This window comes from Aquarana catesbeiana, linkage group LG02 (assembly GCF_042186555.1).
Source record: "Aquarana catesbeiana isolate 2022-GZ linkage group LG02, ASM4218655v1, whole genome shotgun sequence".
NCBI lineage: Eukaryota > Metazoa > Chordata > Amphibia > Anura > Ranidae > Aquarana > Aquarana catesbeiana.
This window is the reverse complement of record NC_133325.1, coordinates 558,186,920-558,208,264: the sequence shown is the minus strand read 5'-3', so window position 1 is coordinate 558,208,264 and position 21,345 is coordinate 558,186,920. Positions and strand designations below refer to the sequence as shown.

Sequence of the window (21,345 nt, the reverse complement as noted above, 5' to 3'; positions counted from 1 at the left end):
GATGAGGAAGCCAACCTTGACAGTCTCAGTGGAAAAGGTCCGGGGTTACAGAGCCAGATAAAACAGGCAGGCATTTTTGAAAGATCTGAATTTCTGCCGGTCTCCGGAGAAACGTTCAGGAGTAGGTACCCGAAGTTCTGGGGGCAAAGTCAGTACTGAAGAGGCCATAGCAGGGAGGAGGAAGGACCAGGATCTAAAAAGGCAGATGGTAGCATAAGATGTTGGAGCTTCCCTTCTAGCTGGAGGTATCCTTCCTGAAGACTTTGGACCACTCGTGTAAGGGTAGTAGCCTGTTGGCACAAAGTCTCTATTGGGGACGCACCTCCGCCGGCCTCAGTCATGGCTGGATTATACTGTCAGAGTTCTGGATGTGAGGCCGGATTGCAGAGGAGGCGCCCCTTGCGGCTAAGTGCAGCGTAACCCTGGGAGTGAGACAGGGAGTACGATGCCCAAAGGTGCACGGGTTGCCAAGGAGTTGCTGATGAGTAGCTGATTGCAGGGAGCTGCCGGGGTGCGCTGGTAAGGTTGAGGCAACCGTGCAAGGAGGGATTCCAGGTATGGAGTTGTGGAGCAACCAGGAGCGGAGTCAGAGCCAGGCCATTGGTCATGCAATACAGGAATCAGTCCGGGATAAGGTACAGCAGGATAATCAGGAATGGAGAAGGTAGCCGAGCTGGGGTCAAACACAGGAGGACGATCAAGGTACAGGTGCGGAGCAGAAGAATAGTCAGGTACAAGCCGGGGTCAATGCAGGCGGAACACAGGAGTAGTCAGGCAAGCCGAGTATTAACAGGAAACAGGTATAACGACAGGCACAAGGAACACTGGAAGCTGATGATAATCCAGCAACCAGCATGTACCAGCAGCAGGCTTAAATAGGCAAAAGGGCGCCAATGATTACCGTGATGCGCACGTGCATTAGTGCGCATGTCTGTGCGCTCCCGCTGTTGCACACCTGTGTGCGCCCGTCGCCGTGCACCTACGTGTGCGCATGCGCACAGAGATTCGCCTGGCGCCACCATGATGGACACTGGCAGAATTACCCGTCCTACGGCCAGCACCCTGACAGATTCCTTTCCAGATCTGTCCATGCTGTGTTTACTATAAACAATTTTATTGGACTAATATAAACTCCACCGCTCCACGGTAGATCTGAGCCAACATACATGCGTCCTTAACCTCTAGGAAGGGAAGCGCCCCAGGTGCTGGCTAATGCCTGTATAGGTAGAAATAGATGAAGAAGTCTGGACAGCCACACACCGGAAGAAATTTCATATGCCTTTAATCGTGGAACAGGATCATGAAGTACATAAGACACCACGGCAGAGTAGTACAGAATAACAGCTGACGCATTTCACACTTAAACTAAGTGCTTACTCATGAGTAAGCACTTAGTTTAAGTGTGAAACGTGTCAGCTGTTATTCTGTAGTACTCTGCCATGGTGTCTTATGTACTTCATGATCCTGTTCCACGATTAAAGGCATATGAAATTTCTTCCGGTGTGCGGCTGTCCAGACTTCTTTGTCTATTTCTACCTAATTTTATTGGATTGTTTGATATAAAGCATTCGTGAATAAGATAAGAATGGAAATCCCTGGAAAAACTGCCCCTGCCAATCCACACGTGGCAATCCAGTTGTTTTTGTGTGGTCCCTTAGTGCCTTTTCCTGTTGCATGCCAGTTGCAGATAACTGTGGTTTAAATCAAATATTTACAGTAAATAAATAAATCATTGAATAATTAAAATGTAATCTTTGGTGACAAGTTGCAAGACAAAGATCAAATAAATTCTGATATCCCAACTGCTTTCTCAGTTGCTAAAATGGTTGTTCTATCTACCAGAAATATGTTATCAGCTGGCAACAGCTATAATGCTTATATGAAAAGTTAGTGAAAAGGTGCCATGTGTAAAAACAAAGTAAATACAATATGATAAAACTGAAGTAGTTGTGGAGGTAAAAATACACTTGTGTTTCAAGGTCTCATCTACAACCTACCTGGCCCCAGGTATCTTCTCACATTATTGCTGTATATGAAAAGGTTTTTGACAAATGATTGCTGCTACTTTAGGAAATGACCTGGAATTAGTTTGGCATGACATGGCTCAACAGCTTTACATATGTCTGTCTTTTATTAACTGTTGTTTTTTTTTTTTAATTTATGTTATTTCTATTTTTTATAGGATAAGAAATTGATTAAGGCTTTTTTTGAGGTCCTTGCACACCCTCAAAACTATTTCAAATACGTTGAGAAATATAGGATGATGTTACCACGATCCTTCATAAAACTTCTGCACTCCAAAGTATCTGCCTTTTTGCGACCGTATAAGTAATATGAACTGGATTATGGACTGTGAAGCAAATGCACAAGCACATTGTATGTGCAGAGGGCCACATTCATATCACAATCAAAATGCACAAGAACACCTACAATATGACTAAACATATTGATAGAATTTGCCAGCATATGATGTAATAAGATTTATGCGTTTTAAATATGTGTGTGTTCTTTTGAAGAGGTTAGGATAGTATATGAGGTTAGGATAGTATAGAAAGACATTACACTAACCAGAAGCATCCTCATATGCTATGTATTATTGACTGTGGCCAAATGTGATCACAAAACGTTCATGGGCACACCTATCATTGTACAATGGACACCTTGGACGATACTAGTTTGGGAAATACCTTAAGGGTACAGATTTGTAATGTTTTTGGACAACCTCTGAACAAAAAGACTAATTTAGTAATTTCTCCATATTTTTCTTTTAACAACAAAACTCCTTTAATCATTTTCTTAAAAAATTATCTCACGCGATCCACTGTATAAGCCTATTGAATGTACAATCTGATAAATGCCTTAAGACTGTTGCAGTATGCAGACATTTGTAAAACCTTTTACAAGTTTAAAAGTCATTAAACAAAATTTTTGTTAGGGTATCCGTAGATGGGGAGGCGTCTCCATGAAAGAAACAAATCATCATCAAGCCTGCCGGGACCTGCTGTGATGTACCTTGCGCCTTAGCCGATATAAAGAAGGGGTGCCCCTATGGAAATGAAAATGAAAAATAATTAAACCTAAAGCAGAGGTTTTTGTCAGCAAACATAAAATTCTCTACATGCAATAATAAGTGTTTCCAATGTTCGGATGTGCACTATCCTCTAAAGAAAATCCTATGCAGCCCAATCCTCACCGTGATTATCACAGGCGATACTTGAATGATGCTTTATATGGTCACCCCTGCATGTGTCTTCCTCTTGTGGTTGCCCTTAATAGACTTAAGCCATTGGATAAAATGGGTAGTAGTAAAAAAAACTGGTACAGCCTAAAGCCTGTACAAATATTCCAAATTCTCATTGTGTTCCAAGCTTTTATTGCAATTATGGAGAACAATTACTGCAACCAGCCTCATCAGGGCATTTGCCTAGTGAGAAATTGAATAAATGTAACCTGTGATACAATATTGTGAAAAGATAGAAACAATGTAGTGTACACTCAGACTGGGGATCTGGAATTGGCCATAAGGGTTAGTATATTGGACAGCATCTAAATGCTAAGGGGAGTTTCTGAAGGCTGCTCAGCTTCAATTAACACAGTTTGAACCTGAACTCCAGATTGATAGTAACAAATGAATGCAGCTCTGTAATCATTAACACATCTTTATTGTTTAATGCAAACAGTGTAAATATCTGAACTTGAATTGGTAACAGCCTCTTGCAGTCTACTCTACAGTCTGTGTAGCAGAGCTCAAAGATGGGGAGAGAGAAGCAGCCCAAAGAACCAATCAGTGTGCTGCAGAGCAAGAAACATGCTAATAGGAGGAGAGAGCACAGGGCACCTAAAAATGGAAATCCAGCAGAGAAAGATCAGTTTCCCTCCCCTGCCAGGCAGGATTGTGCTGTAGGGCAGAGCTGTGTAAATCTCAGGGCTGGATAGACAGAAATTCAAATCCTTTGGCAGGTAAAACAGCTCCCTTATATGTATTTCATCTGTACTTGGCTGTTTGCTTGGAGTTCAGCTTTAAATAAAGTATCAGAACTCACTACACTGCAATTTCTGCTCATATCTCTTTTTATTGTTTAGGAAGTGTAGCAAGTACATAAACGTTAGTGCCCCAGTTAACTTACACTAATGTGGGCTGGTGTGCTTTATATGCCAGGGGTTCTTTTTGGGCCCCATTTGGCACTTGTCATGCAGTTGCCTTATATATGCACCTCTTCTTTTCCTGAAAATTCATGGACCCTACCCACTGTCGGTTTGTATTAACTATGTTTAAAAATACTGAGTGTACTATCATCTGTTCTTTAAAACTGTCATAGTGCAGCTTGCCTTTGTGCCTGTATTTCTGCAGTGTTAGAGGTACTAAAAGGTTATACTGTTAAATTTCTTGCATTACGTTTATGCATACATCAGCTGAAATTAATTATGTTTACTGACTATGGCGATAAGGTAAGTATTGGTGGATTAACTGGGTCTATAAATGCTACTACGTCACTAGTGCTGTAGTGAAAATAAATGAAGATGCCACAAGGAGAGAAAGATAAATGTAATATGTACAGAGAGTTTAGCTTTCACATGGATTTTTTGAGTGACAAATCGCCTACATTTTTCTCCTGTCACTAATGATGACTGTCTTAAATTTCTTTTGCAAAAATAAACTTGTTTGCACTTAAAAACGAAACAAAATATAACTGTATGTGTATGGATTCAATTATTAGAGTTTTTATATAGACAAATGTTTGTTTTGCCCTGTATAAGAAATATGCATCTACAGTGGGTATATAAAAGAATACCCCCCTCCACCACCACCTTTAAAATAATCACATTCTGTTGCTTTGCAGCCTGAAATGAAGACAGACACAGCTTTTGTTTTATCCAGCTGTATTTACACCAAGAAAAAAAATGCAAAAAATTCACTGAGTTGGAAAAAGAATCACCCCCCCCCCCCCCCCCCCATGTCAGTATTTTGTTGAACCACCTTTTGCTTTAATTACAGCCTTTAGTCTGTTGGGATATATCTCTGCTAACTTTGCACATCTAGACTTTGCAATATTTGCCCACTCTTCTTTTCAGAACTGCTCAAGGTCAGTTAAATTTGACTGTAACTGTTTGTGTACTGCCGTCTTCAAGTCATTCCAAAGATGTGGTTTAAAGCGGAGTTCCACCCAAAAGTGGAACTTCCGCTCATCTCATTCCTCCCCCCTGAAAGGTGCCACAATTGGCACCTTTCAGGGGGGAGGAGGGTGCAGATACCTATATTAGACAGGTATCTGCACCCACTTCCAGGAATAGACTCCCGCGGGAGTTATGCCCCCCCCCCCCCGCCCCCCCTGCTGTCTCCTGGGAAACACACAGGTCCCAGGAGATAGAGGGGACCACTTAGGACGCGCAGCACGACTCGCGCATTCACAGTAGGGAGCCGGGAAGTGAAGCCGCAACGCTTCACTTCCTTATTCCCTCACCGAGAATGGCGAGAATAAAAAAACCCCTAGACAACCCACAACCACTAATCCCCTAACCCCCAATGGTATGCTGTCTAGAGTCTCCTCTGAGAGCTGGGACAGCGCGGCTGTGACCACTAACACAGACAATCTCCTCAGATGGTACTCCTGAAAGTGCGCCTGCAACCTTTCAATCAATTCAATAGGGGGGACAAATGGGATGATCCCTCAGAGCCCTGCCCGGAGAACTCTATACCTTGAACCCTCAAAGGGCGAATGTAATGAGCACTTCCGTTTCAGGTATACCTGGGAATCTATCCCACAACGCACATTATGCTTCTAATACGTTTCCCATATGGTACAACATAAGTCCTTGTCCCAACTGTATGGGTATATGTGAATGCCTGTATACCCTATTGAAAGTCGTCATATGATAGCTCAGATGTCCATTACACTACAGATTTGGGTATGATAACCCACACTGATTGAACTGCTGATGATTCTACACCTGTGGCACTTCAGATCACAAAGTCAACACAGGCTTGTGAACACAGCAGGCAGTACACAAATAAATGCAAACAAAGTGAATTACATCCGATCTGGCCAGTATGAAGCTGGGTCTCAGCACTCCAGGTACCCCGATGTGACTGCCGATATGATTGTTCTGCAATGACTTAAAGTACTCACTGTCCCGCTTCCACAAATGTGGGCTCGATGTAAATTGAAGTCCTCCGGTTCCAAGATCTAAGTAGCCACTGACTGGGTGTGGGTAAATCTGCGGTGCTGTGTGTCAGGCCGCTGATACAGTGCAGCTGATTCCTCTATAGGTGACACATACACACAGTTCCTGTATTGAATCAAACTCCCATTTGAGGAGAGGAATCATCCTGCCATGCAGCTGTGACAGGAGAGTAAGTGTGAGCTACAGACTAGCAGTGCGCCAATGATGTCAAATAAGTCCCATGTTTGAAAGTTCTGTTAGGACGATTGGTTCAGAGTCTCTGTTAAGTCTCTGAGAATGGCTGTGATAAGCCAAGGCATGCGGTGCAACAGGGGATGAGTGGGGTCCATTCCTATGTCTGGTCTATCTACATGTTTCGTTCCGCCCCCGGAACTTTGTCAGGACATGTGGAAGGTAAACCTTCTACACACTGACAACTTTCTGGCAGAGGGCAGCAGATTTTTCTCATAAATTTGACAGTATTTTGCCCCATACATTTTTCCTTCTATCCTGACAAGTGCTCCAGTCCCTGCTGCAGAGAAACACCACTATAACAGTATATAACCACCTCCATGCTTTACTGTAGGAATGGTGTTATTTGGATGGTGAGCTGTATTGGATTTCCGCCAGGCATAGCGTTTGGTGCTGAGACCATATAATTCAATTTTAGTCTCATCTGAGCATAACACCTTTTTCTATGTGGCCTCAGAATCTTTTCTTCCACCCCTCCCATACAAGCCACATTTGTGGAGAATTTGTGATATTGTTGTCAAAGACTCACATGCACATCACTCTTTATCATAAATTCCTGCAACTGCTTCAGAGTTGCTGTAGGCCTCACTGGTTCGGACCAGTTTCCTCCTGGCTCTTTCATCCAGTGTGGAGCGATGTCCTGATCCAGGGAGGGTCTGTGTTGTAGACATGGGCATTCGTTTTCGTCCGAATGCATTTTCGTCCGAATTTCAGGTATTTTCGTTATCGTTTTAAGAAACGATAACGAAAGTGCAGAGTCCGAAAAACGAAAGATCCGACATAAACAAATGCTTTATTTTCGTTTTCGTTGCTACAACAGTTCGATATAGATAGGAGATTCGACATGATGATGACAATAACAATCTGTGTCCATCAAACCTGTGGTCGAATGTGCCTAACCTTAGCTCTATTAGTCCAAGATTATTCTACATAGAGAGAAAAGATTCGACGTAGAGAGAAAAGATTCGACGTAGGGGAGAAAAGATTTGACGTAGGGAAGAAAAGATTCGACGTAGGGGAGGAAAGATTTGACGTAGGGGAGGAAAGATTCGACGTAGGGGAGGAAAGATAGATAAAAATAATGATGATGATGAATGTTATTGGCTGATTGTAACTAGGGATGAGCCGAACACCCCCCTGTTCGGTTCGCACCAGAACATGCGAACAGGAAAAAAGTTTGCTCGAACACGCGAACACCGTTAAAGTCTATGGGACACGAACATGAATAATCAAAAGTGCTAATTTTAAAGGCTTATATGCAAGTTATTGTCATAAAAAGTGTTTGGGGACCTGGGTCCTGCCCCAGGGGACATGGATCAATGCAAAAAAAAGTTTTAAAAACGGCCGTTTTTTTCAGGAGCAGTGATTTTAATAATGCTTAAAGTCAAACAATAAAAGTGTAATATCCCTTTAAATTTCGTACCTGGGGGGTGTCTATAGTATGCCTGTAAAGGGGCGCATGTTTCCTGTGTTTAGAACAGTCTGACAGCAAAATGACATTTGGAAGGAAAAAACACATTTAAAACTACCCGCGGCTATTGCATTGCCGACAATACACATAGAAGTTCATTGATAAAAACGGCATGGGAATTCCCCCCAGGGAAACCCCGAACCAAAATAAAAAAAAAAAAAAATGACGTGGGGGGGTCCCCCTAAATTCCATACCAGGCCCTTCAGGTCTGGTATGGATATTAAGGGGAACCCCGGCCAAAATTTAAAAAAAAAATGACGTGGGGTTCCCCCTAAATTCCATACCAGACCCTTCAGGTCTGGTATGGATTTTAAGGGGAACCCCGCGCCAAAAAAAAAAAGAAAAACGGCGTGGGGTTCCCCCAAAAATCCATACCAGACCCTTATCCGAGCACGCAACCTGGCAGGCCGCAGGAAAAGAGGGGGGGACGAGAGTGCGGCCCCCCCCCCTCCTGAACCGTACCAGGCCACATGCCCTCAACATTGGGAAGGTGCTTTGGGGTAGCCCCCCAAAACACCTTGTCCCCATGTTGATGAGGACAAGGGCCTCATCCCCACAACCGTGGCCGGTGGTTGTGGGGGTCTGCGGGCGGGGGGCTTATCGGAATCTGGAAGCCCCCTTTAACAAGGGGACCCCCAGATCCCGGCCCCCCCCCTGTGTGAAATGGTAAGGGGGTACTTACCCCTACCATTTCACTAAAAAACTGTCAAAATAGTTAAAAATGACAAGAGACAGTTTTTGACAATTCCTTTATTTAAATGCTTCTTCTATCTTCCTTCATCTTCTTCTTCTTCTGGTTCTTCTGACTCTTCTGGTTCTTCCTCCGGCGTTCTCGTCCAGCATCTTCTCCGCGGCGTCTTCTATCTTCTTCTCCTCGGGCCGCTCCGCACCCATGGCATGAGGGGAGGCTCCCGCTCTTCTCTTCATCTTCTTCTTCATCCTCTTCTCTTCTTCATCTTCTTCATCTTCATCTTCTCTTCTTTTCTTCTGCGGGCCGCTCCGCATCCATGCATGGAGGGAGGCTCCCGCTGTGTGACGGCGTCTCCTCGTCTGACGGTTCTTAAATAACGGGGGGCGGGGCCACCCGGTGACCCCGCCCCCCTCTGACGCACGGTGACTTGACGGGACTTCCCTGTGACGTCACGGGGAATGCCACAGGGAAGTCCCGTCATGTCCCGTGCGTCAGAGGGGGGCGGGGTCACCGGGTGGCCCCGCCCCCCGTTATTTAAGAACCGTCAGACGAGGAGACGCCGTCACACAGCGGGAGCCTCCCTCCATGCATGGATGCGGAGCGGCCCGCAGAAGAAAAGAAGAGAAGATGAAGATGAAGAAGATGAAGAAGAGAAGAGGATGAAGAAGATGAAGAGAAGAGCGGGAGCCTCCCCTCATGCCATGGGTGCGGAGCGGCCCGAGGAGAAGAAGATAGAAGACGCCGCGGAGAAGATGCTGGACGAGAACGCCGGAGGAAGAACCAGAAGAGCCAGAAGAACCAGAAGAAGATGAAGGAAGATAGAAGAAGCATTTAAATAAAGGAATTGTCAAAAACTGTCTCTTGTCATTTTTAACTATTTTGACAGTTTTTTAGTGAAATGGTAGGGGTAAGTACCCCCTTACCATTTCACACAGGGGGGGGCCGGGATCTGGGGGTCCCCTTGTTAAAGGGGGCTTCCAGATTCCGATAAGCCCCCCGTCCGCAGACCCCCACAACCACCGGCCACGGTTGTGGGGATGAGGCCCTTGTCCTCATCAACATGGGGACAAGGTGTTTTGGGGGGCTACCCCAAAGCACCCTCCCAATGTTGAGGGCATGTGGCCTGGTACGGTTCAGGAGGGGGGGGGCCGCACTCTCGTCCCCCCCTCTTTTCCTGCGGCCTGCCAGGTTGCGTGCTCGGATAAGGGTCTGGTATGGATTTTTGGGGGAACCCCACGCCGTTTTTTTTTTTTTTTTGGCGCGGGGTTCCCCTTAAAATCCATACCAGACCTGAAGGGTCTGGTATGGAATTTAGGGGGAACCCCACGTCATTTTTTTTTTTAAATTTTGGCCGGGGTTCCCCTTAATATCCATACCAGACCTGAAGGGCCTGGTATGGAATTTAGGGGGACCCCCCCACGTCATTTTTTTTTTTTTTAATTTTGGTTCGGGGTTTCCCTGGGGGGAATTCCCATGCCGTTTTTATCAATGAACTTCTATGTGTATTGTCGGCAATGCAATAGCCGCGGGTAGTTTTAAATGTGTTTTTTCCTTCCAAATGTCATTTTGCTGTCAGACTGTTCTAAATACGGGAAACATGCGCCCCTTTACAGGCATACTATAGACACCCCCCAGGTACGAAATTTAAAGGGATATTACACTTTTATTGTTTGACTTTAAGCATTATTAAAATCACTGCTCCTGAAAAAACGTCCGTTTTTAAAACTTTTTTTTGCATTGATACATGTCCCCTGGGGCAGGACCCGGGTCCCCAAACACTTTTTATGACAATAACTTGCATATAAGCCTTTAAAATTAGCACTTTTGATTTCTCCCATAGACTTTTAAAGGGTGTTCCGATAACTTTTTCAGACGAAAACGAAATTCCGAAACGAAATATTTCAGTGTGCACATGTCTACTGTGTTGTACCAAATTCCTTCCACTACTTAATAATAGACTTCACTATGCTTCTAGGCATTGATAAAGCCTTTGAATTTTATTGTATCCAACTCCTGACTTGTGCCTGCCCACAATGTTATCCCAGAGAGAGTGGCTTGCTCCAGGAAAGCTCTTTTCGTGCTGAGCTAATCAAAATGACCACAGCTAATCACAGCTGAATGTCAGATGGCTTTGTGTGCCGTTAAGGAGGTGATTAGATACACCTGAATAAGTTTACAAGACATTTTTAGGAGAGGATGATCCTTTTTCCAACTCCATTGATTCTGTTTTTAAATAGTTTTTTTTCTGACATTTTGGTGTTATATCTTTCACTTGGATATTATAAGTTGCAATGAGTAAATACAGCTGGATAAAACAAGAACTGTGTCTGTCTTCATTTCAGGCTGCAAAGCCACCAAATTTGATTATTGTTACAAAAACAAAGGGACAAGAAGGTGCATGCACCTAGTGCATTATCAAACACATTTATTAATGATATAAAACCACTACAAATGGATACTCACAAAGTAGCAACTGATAAGAGTCACAAGATGTTATATAGTGCGAACGCACCTACCCTGATAACATCACAAGGTTGTGATTATTGTAAAGGGGGTGATTCTTTTCTATACCCACTGTATAATTAAGGATCAACAAGTTCAGTATTAATTATATAGTGGGGAAAATAATTATTTGATCCCCTGATTTTGGAAGTTTGCCCACTTACAAAGAAATGAAGGCTCTATAATTTTTATCATAGGTGTATTTTAAACGATAGTAGCAGAACATGAACCAAAAATCCAGAAAAACACATAATACAAATGTTATAAATTCAGTTGCAGTTCAGTGAGTAAAATAAGTATTTGATCCCCAAGCTAAACATGACTTAGTACTTGGTGGAGAAACCCTTGTTGACAAGCACAAACGTAAGACATTTCTTGTAGTTAGTGACCAGGACTCAGGAGGGATTTCGGTTAACTCTTCTTTATAGATCTTCTCTAAATCCTTAAGGTTTCTTGGCTGTCGCTTGGCAACTCGAAGTTTAAGCTCCCTCCATGAATTTTAAATAGGATTGAGGTCTGGAGATTGGCTAGGCCACTCCATGACCTTAACCACTTGCCACCCAGGCCAATTCTGACATTTCTCTCCTACATGTAAAAATCATATTTTTTTTGCTAGAAAATTACATAGAACCCCCAAACATTATATATGTTTTTTTTAGCAAAGACCCTAGAGAATACAATGGCGGTCATTACAACTTTTTCTCTCCCATGGTATTTATGCAGCAATTTTTCAAACGCGCTTTTTTTGGGAAAAAAAAAACAGTTTTGTGCTTTAAAGAAAAAAAAAACAGTAAAGTTAGCCCATTTTTTTTTTTGTATAATGTGAAAAATGAAGTTACGACTAGTAAATAGATACCTAACATGTCACGGTCCAAAATTGTACACACTCGTGGAATGGCGCCAAACTTTGGTACTTAAAAATCCCCATAGGTGACGCTTTAAAATTTTTTACTGGTTACACGTTTTGAGTTACAGGGAAGGTCTAGGGCTAGAATTATTGCTCTCACTCTAATGTTCGCGACAATTCCTCGCATGTGTGGTTTGAACAACGTTTTCATATGTGGGCGGGACTTACGTATGTGTTTGCTTCTGCGTGCGAGCACACGGGGACAGGGGCGCTTTCATTTTTTTTTCTTTATTGTTAATTTTGCTTTTTTTTTTTTTAGTTTGACACTTTTTTAAAAAAAAAATATTTTTTTGATCACTTTTATTCCTATTACAAGGAATGTAAACATCCCTTGTAATAGGAATATGGCATGATCAATCCTCTTTACAGTGATATATGGGGCTTCACCTCTAGGCTAGGAAGCCTGAAATAAAAAATAAAAAAAAAAAGATTTTGGCTTCCCAGCCGAGGCGGCGGCGTTTGTTTGAATGTAGAGGCCGTGACATCTTAACATCGTGCCCAGCCTCTGAACGATCATGGAGACTCCGGGGACCATTTGGTCCACCAGAAATCTCTATGGTAAACATCCGGGGCTGGCGAATCCTGTCTCTGACCCACCAATGGAAGTGGGTCTGTAGAAGCATCGAAGGGAGGCGGGAGGGGGGGACGTCCCCTCTCGCCACCCATAAGAATGGTCAAGCGGTGGAACAGCCACTACGATCATTTTTATGGTGTAGGGAAGATGAAAAAGCCGATATCTGAATGATGCCTGTAGCTGCAGGCATCATTCAGATATACCCGCACAAAGTCAAGGACGTCATATGATGGCTGGCGGGCTGGAAGTGGTTAATGTGCTTCTTCTTGAGCCACTCCTCTGTTGCCTTGGAGGTATGTTTTGAGTCATTGTCATGCTGAAAGATCCACTCAATGCGGTAAAGTCTGTCTGTCACTTTAGTAGAGAAACAGCCCCAAAGCATGATGTTTCCACCTCCATGCTTGACTGTAGGGATGGTGTTCTTAGCATCATAGTCAGCATTTTTCTTCCTCCCTCCAAACACGGCGAATACCCCTCCTCAAGAAGGCACATGTACAGTCATGCCAATGAACATCTAAATCATTCACAGAAGGACTGAGAGAAAGTGCTGTGGTCAGATGAGACCAAAATTGAGCCTTTTGGCATTAACTCGACTCACCATGTTTGGAGGAAGAAAAATGCTGACTATGATCCTAAGAACACCATCCCTACAGTCAGTACTGAGGTGGAAACATAATGCTTTGGGGCTGTTTCTCTGCTAAAGGTACAGGCTGACTTTGCCACATTGAGAAGCCAATGGACGGGGCCATGTATTGTAAAATTTTGGATAAGAACCTTCTTCCCTCAGCCAGAACACTCAACATGGGTCGTGGAGGGGTCTTCCACCATGACAATGACCCAAAACATACCACCAAGGCGACAAAGGAGTGGCTCAAGAAGAAGCACATTAAGGTCATGGAGTGGCTCCAGACCTTAATCCTATAGAAAATTTATGGAGGAAGCTGAAACTTTGAGTTGCCAAGAGACAGTCAAGAAACCTTAAGGATTTAGAGAAGATTTGTAAAGAAGAGTGGACCAAAATCCCTCCTGAGATGTGTGCAAACCTGGTCACTAACGACAAGAAACATCTTACCTCTGTTCTTGCTAACAAGGGTTTCTCCACCAAGTACCAAGTCATGTTTTGCTTGGGGATCAAACACTTATTTTACTCACTGAACTGCAACTTAAATTTATAGCATTTGTTTTATGTGTTTTTTCTGTATTTTTGTTTGATATTCTGTCTCTATCATTTAAAATATACCTATGATAAAAATTATAGACCCTTCTTTCTTTGTAAGTGGGCAAAGAAAATCTGCAGGGGATCAAATAAATATTTTCCCCACTGTACAAAGGTTCAAAACTTCCCTAACTTGCAGCAATAATCCTTTTTGTCAGTTACTTCAATTATATCACGTCTAGTATCTATTATTATGAGGAAGTAAAGGAAGGTTCATCTTTTCATTTAAATTGCCTGAAATTGTTTAAAGTTGAGCTCCAGGCGGATAAACAAAAGAATACAGCTCTGTAATCATTAGTATCCTTAAGCATATTAAGCTGTGTAGGTACCTCAGTGTGATTTGGTATCAGCCTCTCGCAGCCCACTGTATGGCAGAGTTCAGACTGAAGGAGCGAGGAGCAGCACAAGGAACCAACTGGTTAGGCTGCAGTGGTGAACGAGAAGATCTGGATGCCGCACACCGGACTGAATAACAAAATGCCTTTATTATAAAAGCTGGATCACAGAGTATACAGGACACTATAGCAGAATGTTCAGGGCCCAGCTGATGCGTTTCGCACTCATGACAAGTGCTTACTCATAGCTGTCATAGCTGGTCAGCCTTTCAATACCTTCCAGATACTTTCACCCTGTTTCTTTACTTTTTGAAGTTCTACCCATAGGGACGCCATCTCCCCCCTTGCCCCATTTGTAATGTTGTCCCTCACGTTCACCAGTAAATCATTCTTAATATTTAGACACACCCCTCTTCCCTCTTCTAACCTCCCTGTCCCTCCGATCTGAAAAATACCCCTGGATAGTTGCCAGCAGGCTGGTTGCAAGGCTGCTCTACTACTATGGGTCATAAAGAAAAGGACAGTGAGGACCAGTGGTAAATGGTGTATATACGGTATCTCACAAAAGCGAGTACACCCCTGACATTTTTGTAAATATTTTATTATATCTTTTCTTGTGACAACACTGAAGAAATTACACTTTGCTACAATTTAAAGTAGTGAGTGTACAGCTTGTATAACAGTGTAAATTTGCTGTCCCCTTAAAAAAACCAGACACACAGCCATTAATGTCTAAACCGCTGGCAACAAAAGTGAGTACACCCCTAAGTAAAAATGTCCAAGTTGGACCCAATTAGCCATTTTCCCTCCCTGGTGTCATGTGACTCATTAGTGTTACAAGGTCTCAGTTGTGAATGGGAAACAGGTGTGTTAAATTTGGTGTTATCGCTCTCTCTCTCTCTCTCTCTCTCTCATACTGATCACTGGAAGCTCAACATGGCTCCTCATGGCAAAGATATATTTACAATTATATCCATGGTGTCATGTGTTATATTCCCTCAAAAGAGATATGTGTGACAGTTAAAACAATATATTCCACTACTATGAACTAAAAGTGACTAGTGTCTTAAACATTGGAAAGCACTATGAGTGCAATAAATACATCACATCCAAGGTATCATGTGCTATATTCCCTCACAAGGGATGTGTTGGTATGTGAAACAATATTTACCACTACTTTGAGTTAAAGTGTCTTGTGTCTAAAACATTAGAAAGCACAAAAATGCAATAAATACATCACACGTGACATGCAAAAATATCCAAAAAATCCAAAAAAAAGTGTCTTGTGCTAAATGACCAAAAGTGCCTAGTGCTAAATAAATATTAAAAAACTCTTCAAATTTTCCAGATAACAAAGTGACAAGTGCCCTAATGGAATAATCACTATAGAAAATAGTTAACACACGTGTCATGCAAATGGTTTTTATATTAGTAAACAGTCCATATGGATAACTGTGCCCGGTGCACTATAAGTGAAAAGAGACGATCGTTGTGAGATTTCCTTAAATCATACAGCAGGTGTTGTTCCAGTGCTGGTGTCTCGCGCTGTGATTGTGCAGAGACTCACCAGCTATTTGTCCCCTACAGGGGTAACGGGTAGTCACAGTATGTGCCACTGTGCAGCAGTACTTGGCAGGACCAGGAGCAGGGTAATATCATAAGGACATGAAGGAGAAAAGAAAGGATTCCATAGTGTAAAACCGTTTAAAACACTATTTATTAGGTCAGATGTAAAGAGTACTCACATTGTAGTAGAAAAAATGAGCGGTATACAATGATCAACCAGATGTTCCTAAGCGTCAGCTTACAAGGTGATGTCTGCAAGGCGTTCAGTCCCAACCACGCCCTACGTACGTTTCGTCACACGGACTTCTACGGTGGTCCCTGCGTCGTCTCCCCTATCCTTATATGCTGTGCGGTCCGTAATGCGCTTGCATTCCAGCGGCCATGTTTTGTGTATTTGAGTTCCAGCGGCCATGTTTTTGTGTGCCGGAGGCCATTTTTCATGGGATAATGCAGACCGAAGCCCGCGGCCCTAATCAGGTGATTAAATCTCTGTAAAACGACCTGATATACCACGAATTTCCTGGTGACACCTTACTGGTATATGGGCCCTTTGTATGTGTGTCATGGTGTTGTCGGTTAAATATGATATGTATGCACATTTCTACCGCACAGTATACATGGTGTATAGTTAGTAGTCTGACCTTACTTAAAATACATTGACAATGATAGATAATAATAATTATGTGAACAAATTAAAATTAAAAATATTAAAATTATTATTCTTCTAAATTTATTAGATGACATACTGTATATCCTAGCGATACGGTATAAAAACAGATGAATTAAAAAAAATATAATAAATTGAAAAAATATAATAAATTGAAAAAATAACATAAAAATAAATAAAAAATAAAAAATTTTAAAAATCCAAACATAAAATAATTTTATTATTATTAGCTCCTATTGTGAGGGTATATGTAAGAGATGGGGCAGGGGGAGGCCATATCCCAATTCTGTATAGGACAGGTAATATAGATATTAGTGTACAAGATATATATTAAAATACTTAAGATATTTTTAAATAATTTTAAAATAATTTTAAAATAATTTTTTGCTTCTCAATAAAAGGAGAGGAACATTTTCATAAAAAAAGGGGTTTTCTTATAAAAAGCACTCAGTAGTTGGTGAGAAAACAATTGAGATCCACATCTATATTCATTCCTGACAGTTGGAGTGTATCCAGCTGGAAGATCCATCTGGTTTCATTTTGTGACACTTTTGTTTTCTTGTTGTCACCCCTCCAGTGTCCCTTAATTTTGTCAATGCCATAAAAAAGCATACCACTGGGGTCCCTATTGTGATGATCTCTAAAATGTCTGGATACACTATGTTTTTTAAAACCGTTCTTTATGTTTGTGACGTGTTCTTTAATTCTAATGTGTAGTTTCCTAGTAGTGCGTCCCACATACTGTTTACGGCACGGGCATTCTAACACATAGGTGACGTGTGTATTATTGCACGTTATTAAGTCCCTGATTGTATATTCCTTGCCGTTTGTTGTGGACTTGAACTTTATGGTCTTTTTGTTTGTTTTTTTGGTTTCTCTGCACGGTAAACACTTTCCACATTTATAAAAGCCTTTTAAATTGTTGCCTATTTTGATTTGTTTCGGGGAGTCAAGTGCATTATGCACTAGTTTATTTCTAAGGGTTGCGGCCTTCCTATAAATAAAAATAGGTTTCTTTGGTAACACTGTTTTTAAAACTTGGTCTGACTGTAATATAGGCCAATGTTTTTTGACAATTGATTCTATTGATCTATATTGTCTATTATATCCAGTCAAAAAGGCAAGGCCCAAAGACTTGTTCTTATCCCGTTTGTGAATGTTCTATGTTCCTTCCATTAGTTTGTTTCTATCCATATTTTTTATTTGTTCTTTTAATGGTAATAGATCCTTCTTTTTGTATCCCTTATCCACAAATCGCTTAATCAGATTGTCTGTTTGTTCATCAAAGTCGGTTACGTTACTACAATTTCTACGTATCCGCATGAACTGTCCCTTAGGGATGTTTCCAATCCACTTTGGGTGATGACAACTACTAGTGGGGATGTAGTCATTTCTGTCTGTGTCTTTAAAGTGCGTCTTAGTGCTAAGGTGTCCATCTTCTTTAAATATCTGGAGGTCGAGGTAGTTGATATTATGTCTATTCCAATTCCCGGAAAAGGATAGACCGTAGATGTTATGGTTTAATTCATCAAAAAATATTTGTAGCTCTTCCTCAGTGCCTCCCCAGATGATTACAATGTCATCTATATATCGTCGGTAAAATTTTAGATGACTTCTGCTGGTACTGTAGATTTGTTCTTCTTCCCACTTATTAAGTAATAGATTAGCTACGCTCGGGGCGTATTTAGCCCCCATGGCTACTCCTTTCACTTGTGTGTAGTAGTCTCCCTTATGGCAAAAATAGTTGTGGCTCATTGCTAATTTAAGTCCTTCTAATAAATATTTAATTTGTTCTTCTTTGAGGTCTGTCTGTTGGTATAGGGCCCATTCTGCTCCGCTGATGCCATCTGCTTGTACAATATTGGTATATAATGAGTTGATATCGATTGTTACGAGTATGTCTTCTTCTTTGACGTTTAGACTTTTAAGCTCGGTAATCAACTGTTTGCTGTCTTTTAGGTATGATTTACCCCTAATTACCAATGGCTGTAGGAATCCATCTAAATAGGCCCGTAGCCTTGAAAATAGGCCATCAATGCCACTTATTATGGGTCTTCCTGGCGGGTTGGTTTGGCTCTTGTGGATTTTTGGGACATAGTAGATCACGGGAGTTTTTGCTGCCTCTGGGATCAGATATCTTGCTTCTTTTTTATTTAAAATTCCTTTTTTCTCCCCTTTATGTATATAGGCTTTTAGTTTCTTGTTATATTCCCCCTTTGGGTTACCCTTCAATTTTTTGTATGTGTTTGGGATGTTAAGTAGTTTTCCCATCTCTAATTCATAATCCTGTTTATTTAATATAACTAGGCCTCCTCCTTTATCTGCTGGCCGTATGACGATATTCTTTTTCTTTTCTATTTCTTTGATGGTTTTCCAAAGTCTTGATTTAGTTTTTCTTGGGTTCATCTTCCTAATATCTTGTTCCACCATTTTTTTTAAGGTTATAAGGCTCTCATTTTGCTGGGTATTGGGATTAAATGTGGAATTGTTTTTCAGTTTCGAGTGCTTGTATATTGAATCTTCCTTTTCTTTTTGTGGTTCTTGTTCCACTTTGATTGCAAAAAATTTTCTAATGTTCAGCTTCCTAACAAATTTTTGTAAATCTATGAATACTTCGAAGGGATCCAGACTTTTTTCTGGTGCATATTTTAATCCCAAGTCGAGTACTCTCATTTCATTTTCGTTGAAAGTGGCTTCACTAAGGTTAAAAATGCCTCCGCCTAGTACTCTCTTCTTCTTTTTCTTTGCCCCCCTCTCTTTCCTCTTGCCCGTTTTCTCTTCCTCATCTCGGTATTCTGTATCCCTGATTCATTCTCTCCTCCCATTGGGTGCCTTCTTGAGTTCTGTTTCTCATTCTTGTGTCTGCATTTCTTGTCACCCTTGGATTCCACCATGATCGTGGATGCTTGTTGTAATTCCTGTCTGGAATCCTGAAAGGTCTCCATCCTTGGGGATCTCTTTCTCCTCTGTTTGGTGACATTCTTCGTCTGTAGGCCGGTGGTCTTCCGCGGTATTCCCTGGGAAAAAAAACCCTTCTCTGTTGGGGTTCAGCATAAGGGGTGTATTCTTGTTCGTACCTCAGGGGTGAGTATCTGTTTCTATACCTCGGTGTTCTTGGTGTAAATGGTACGTTTTCTTGTTGTTGTCTTCTATTGTCATGCGTTTCATGTTGTCTATTTCTCCTATATTCGGGACTATGCCCTCGCCTAACGTTTTCAAATGTTGGCGCCTGTCCTAATGATTCCCTTTGTATCCTGTTGGTTGCGGTATTTGTCTCTTGCCATGTTGGTGCATCTTCTTCTGTTGAGCTGTCATCAGCCTCATCAATCATTGAAATATTGTGGTCTTCTTCCACGTATGTCTCATCCGTTTGCCACTTATAGACATGTTGATTCTTGTAGTCTAGTACGTCTCTTCTAAATTTTTTCTGCTTTTTTAGTTGTATCTCTTTATCGTACTTTTTGACTATTTTTTGTAAGGTATTGTCTTTATCTTTGTATTCCCTTGAATCGAGAAATGGTATCAGCTGATCTCTAATTTGTAGAATTTCTGATTCAATGTTTTTCAGCTTATGTTGTCTTCGTACGACTATTTTGCGTAATAATGCTTTTTCGCTGTCATTGAAAAATCTATACCACTCCTCCATTAGGCCTTTATCATTAATTGCATTGTTTGGTGAGACATCCCATCTGAGCCTCCTGGGAGTGATTTTTTCCGTGATGTACATTTCAATTGTGGCTATGTCCCACCAAACTCTAATTTGCTTCTCTATGGTGTGTTTTAATTGTTTAAAAAGGCTATCCATGTCTTTTTTGTTTACTACTTGTTCTTGATTGAATACTTCCGTAAGGTTTATATTTCTATTGTTAAGATATTTAAAAATATCCATTGCAGCAGACTACTGCTTGGTATTGGAATACCAAGTATAGAATATGGCAGAAGAAATGGGGAGTCCGCGCAATGAAATTATGATACCTTGGATGTGATGTATTTATTGCACTCATAGTGCTTTCCAATGTTTAAGACACTAGTCACTTTTAGTTCATAGTAGTGGAATATATTGTTTTAACTGTCACACATATCTCTTTTGAGGGAATATAACACATGACACCATGGATATAATTGTAAATATATCTTTCCACATTCACTGATTTTACCTACAAGCTCTGGGACAGCGCCATATTCACACATTTTTTCTTTTTCACCTATTTTCCGCTTATTCCATTCTTTTTGGAGTCAGCGTATGTGAGGGCAGCAGTCTATCAAATCATTAAGTGCTATACTTCCCACTCAGGTTTTCATTAATTTCATTGCGCGGACTCCCCATTTCTTCTGCCACACAAAATATTGACACTTTGGGCCCAGTTTGGACATTTTCACATAGGGGTGTACTCACTTTTGTTGCCAGCGGTTTAGACATTAATGGTTGTGTGTTGAGTTATTTTGAGGGAACAGCAAATTTACACTGTTATACAAGCTGTACACTCACTACTTTACATTATAGCGAAGTGTTATTTCTTCAGTGTTGTCACATGAAAAGATATAATAAAATATTTACACAAATGTGAGGGGTGTACTCACTTTTGTGAGATGGGGGGGGGGGGGGGGGGGGGCCGAGGGTGGACATGCAAGGAAAATTTAAAAAACAGCATTTTTACTTGTACATGATTGGATGATAAAATAAGCAGAGCTTCTCCTCATTTCAGATCTTCCCCTCAGATCTAAAGTGACTGCACTTCCAAATGCACTTCCAAGTGCACTTGCAGTGCATTTGTATATATACCGTGTATATATATATATATATATATATATTTATATATATTGTATATACACATATACACAATCCATCTTTTGTTAATATAACTAGAAAGGTTTGCTTGACATCGATGTAACCTGGCATTCAAGGAGAGAGGACTGGAATGCGCATGCATGAACAATGACGACTTCACAGTACTAGTCAGCGGGGGCAATAGACACTGTTAAGTGAGCATGTGTACTATGT

The 21,345-nt window shown here is 41.4% G+C and overlaps 1 protein-coding gene across 1 annotated transcript in view; it reads left to right on the top strand.

The window, feature by feature from the left end:
* The window catches only part of SCUBE3 (signal peptide, CUB domain and EGF like domain containing 3), a 189,253-nt gene extending 184,579 nt beyond the window's left edge, over positions 1–4,674 (top strand). Inside the window, 1 exon segment of the mRNA XM_073616014.1 lies at positions 2,183–4,674. Coding sequence (XP_073472115.1) covers positions 2,183–2,332 — 150 coding nt within the window. The 3' untranslated portion in view covers positions 2,333–4,674.
* The last annotated feature ends 16,671 nt before the right edge of the window (positions 4,675–21,345 follow it).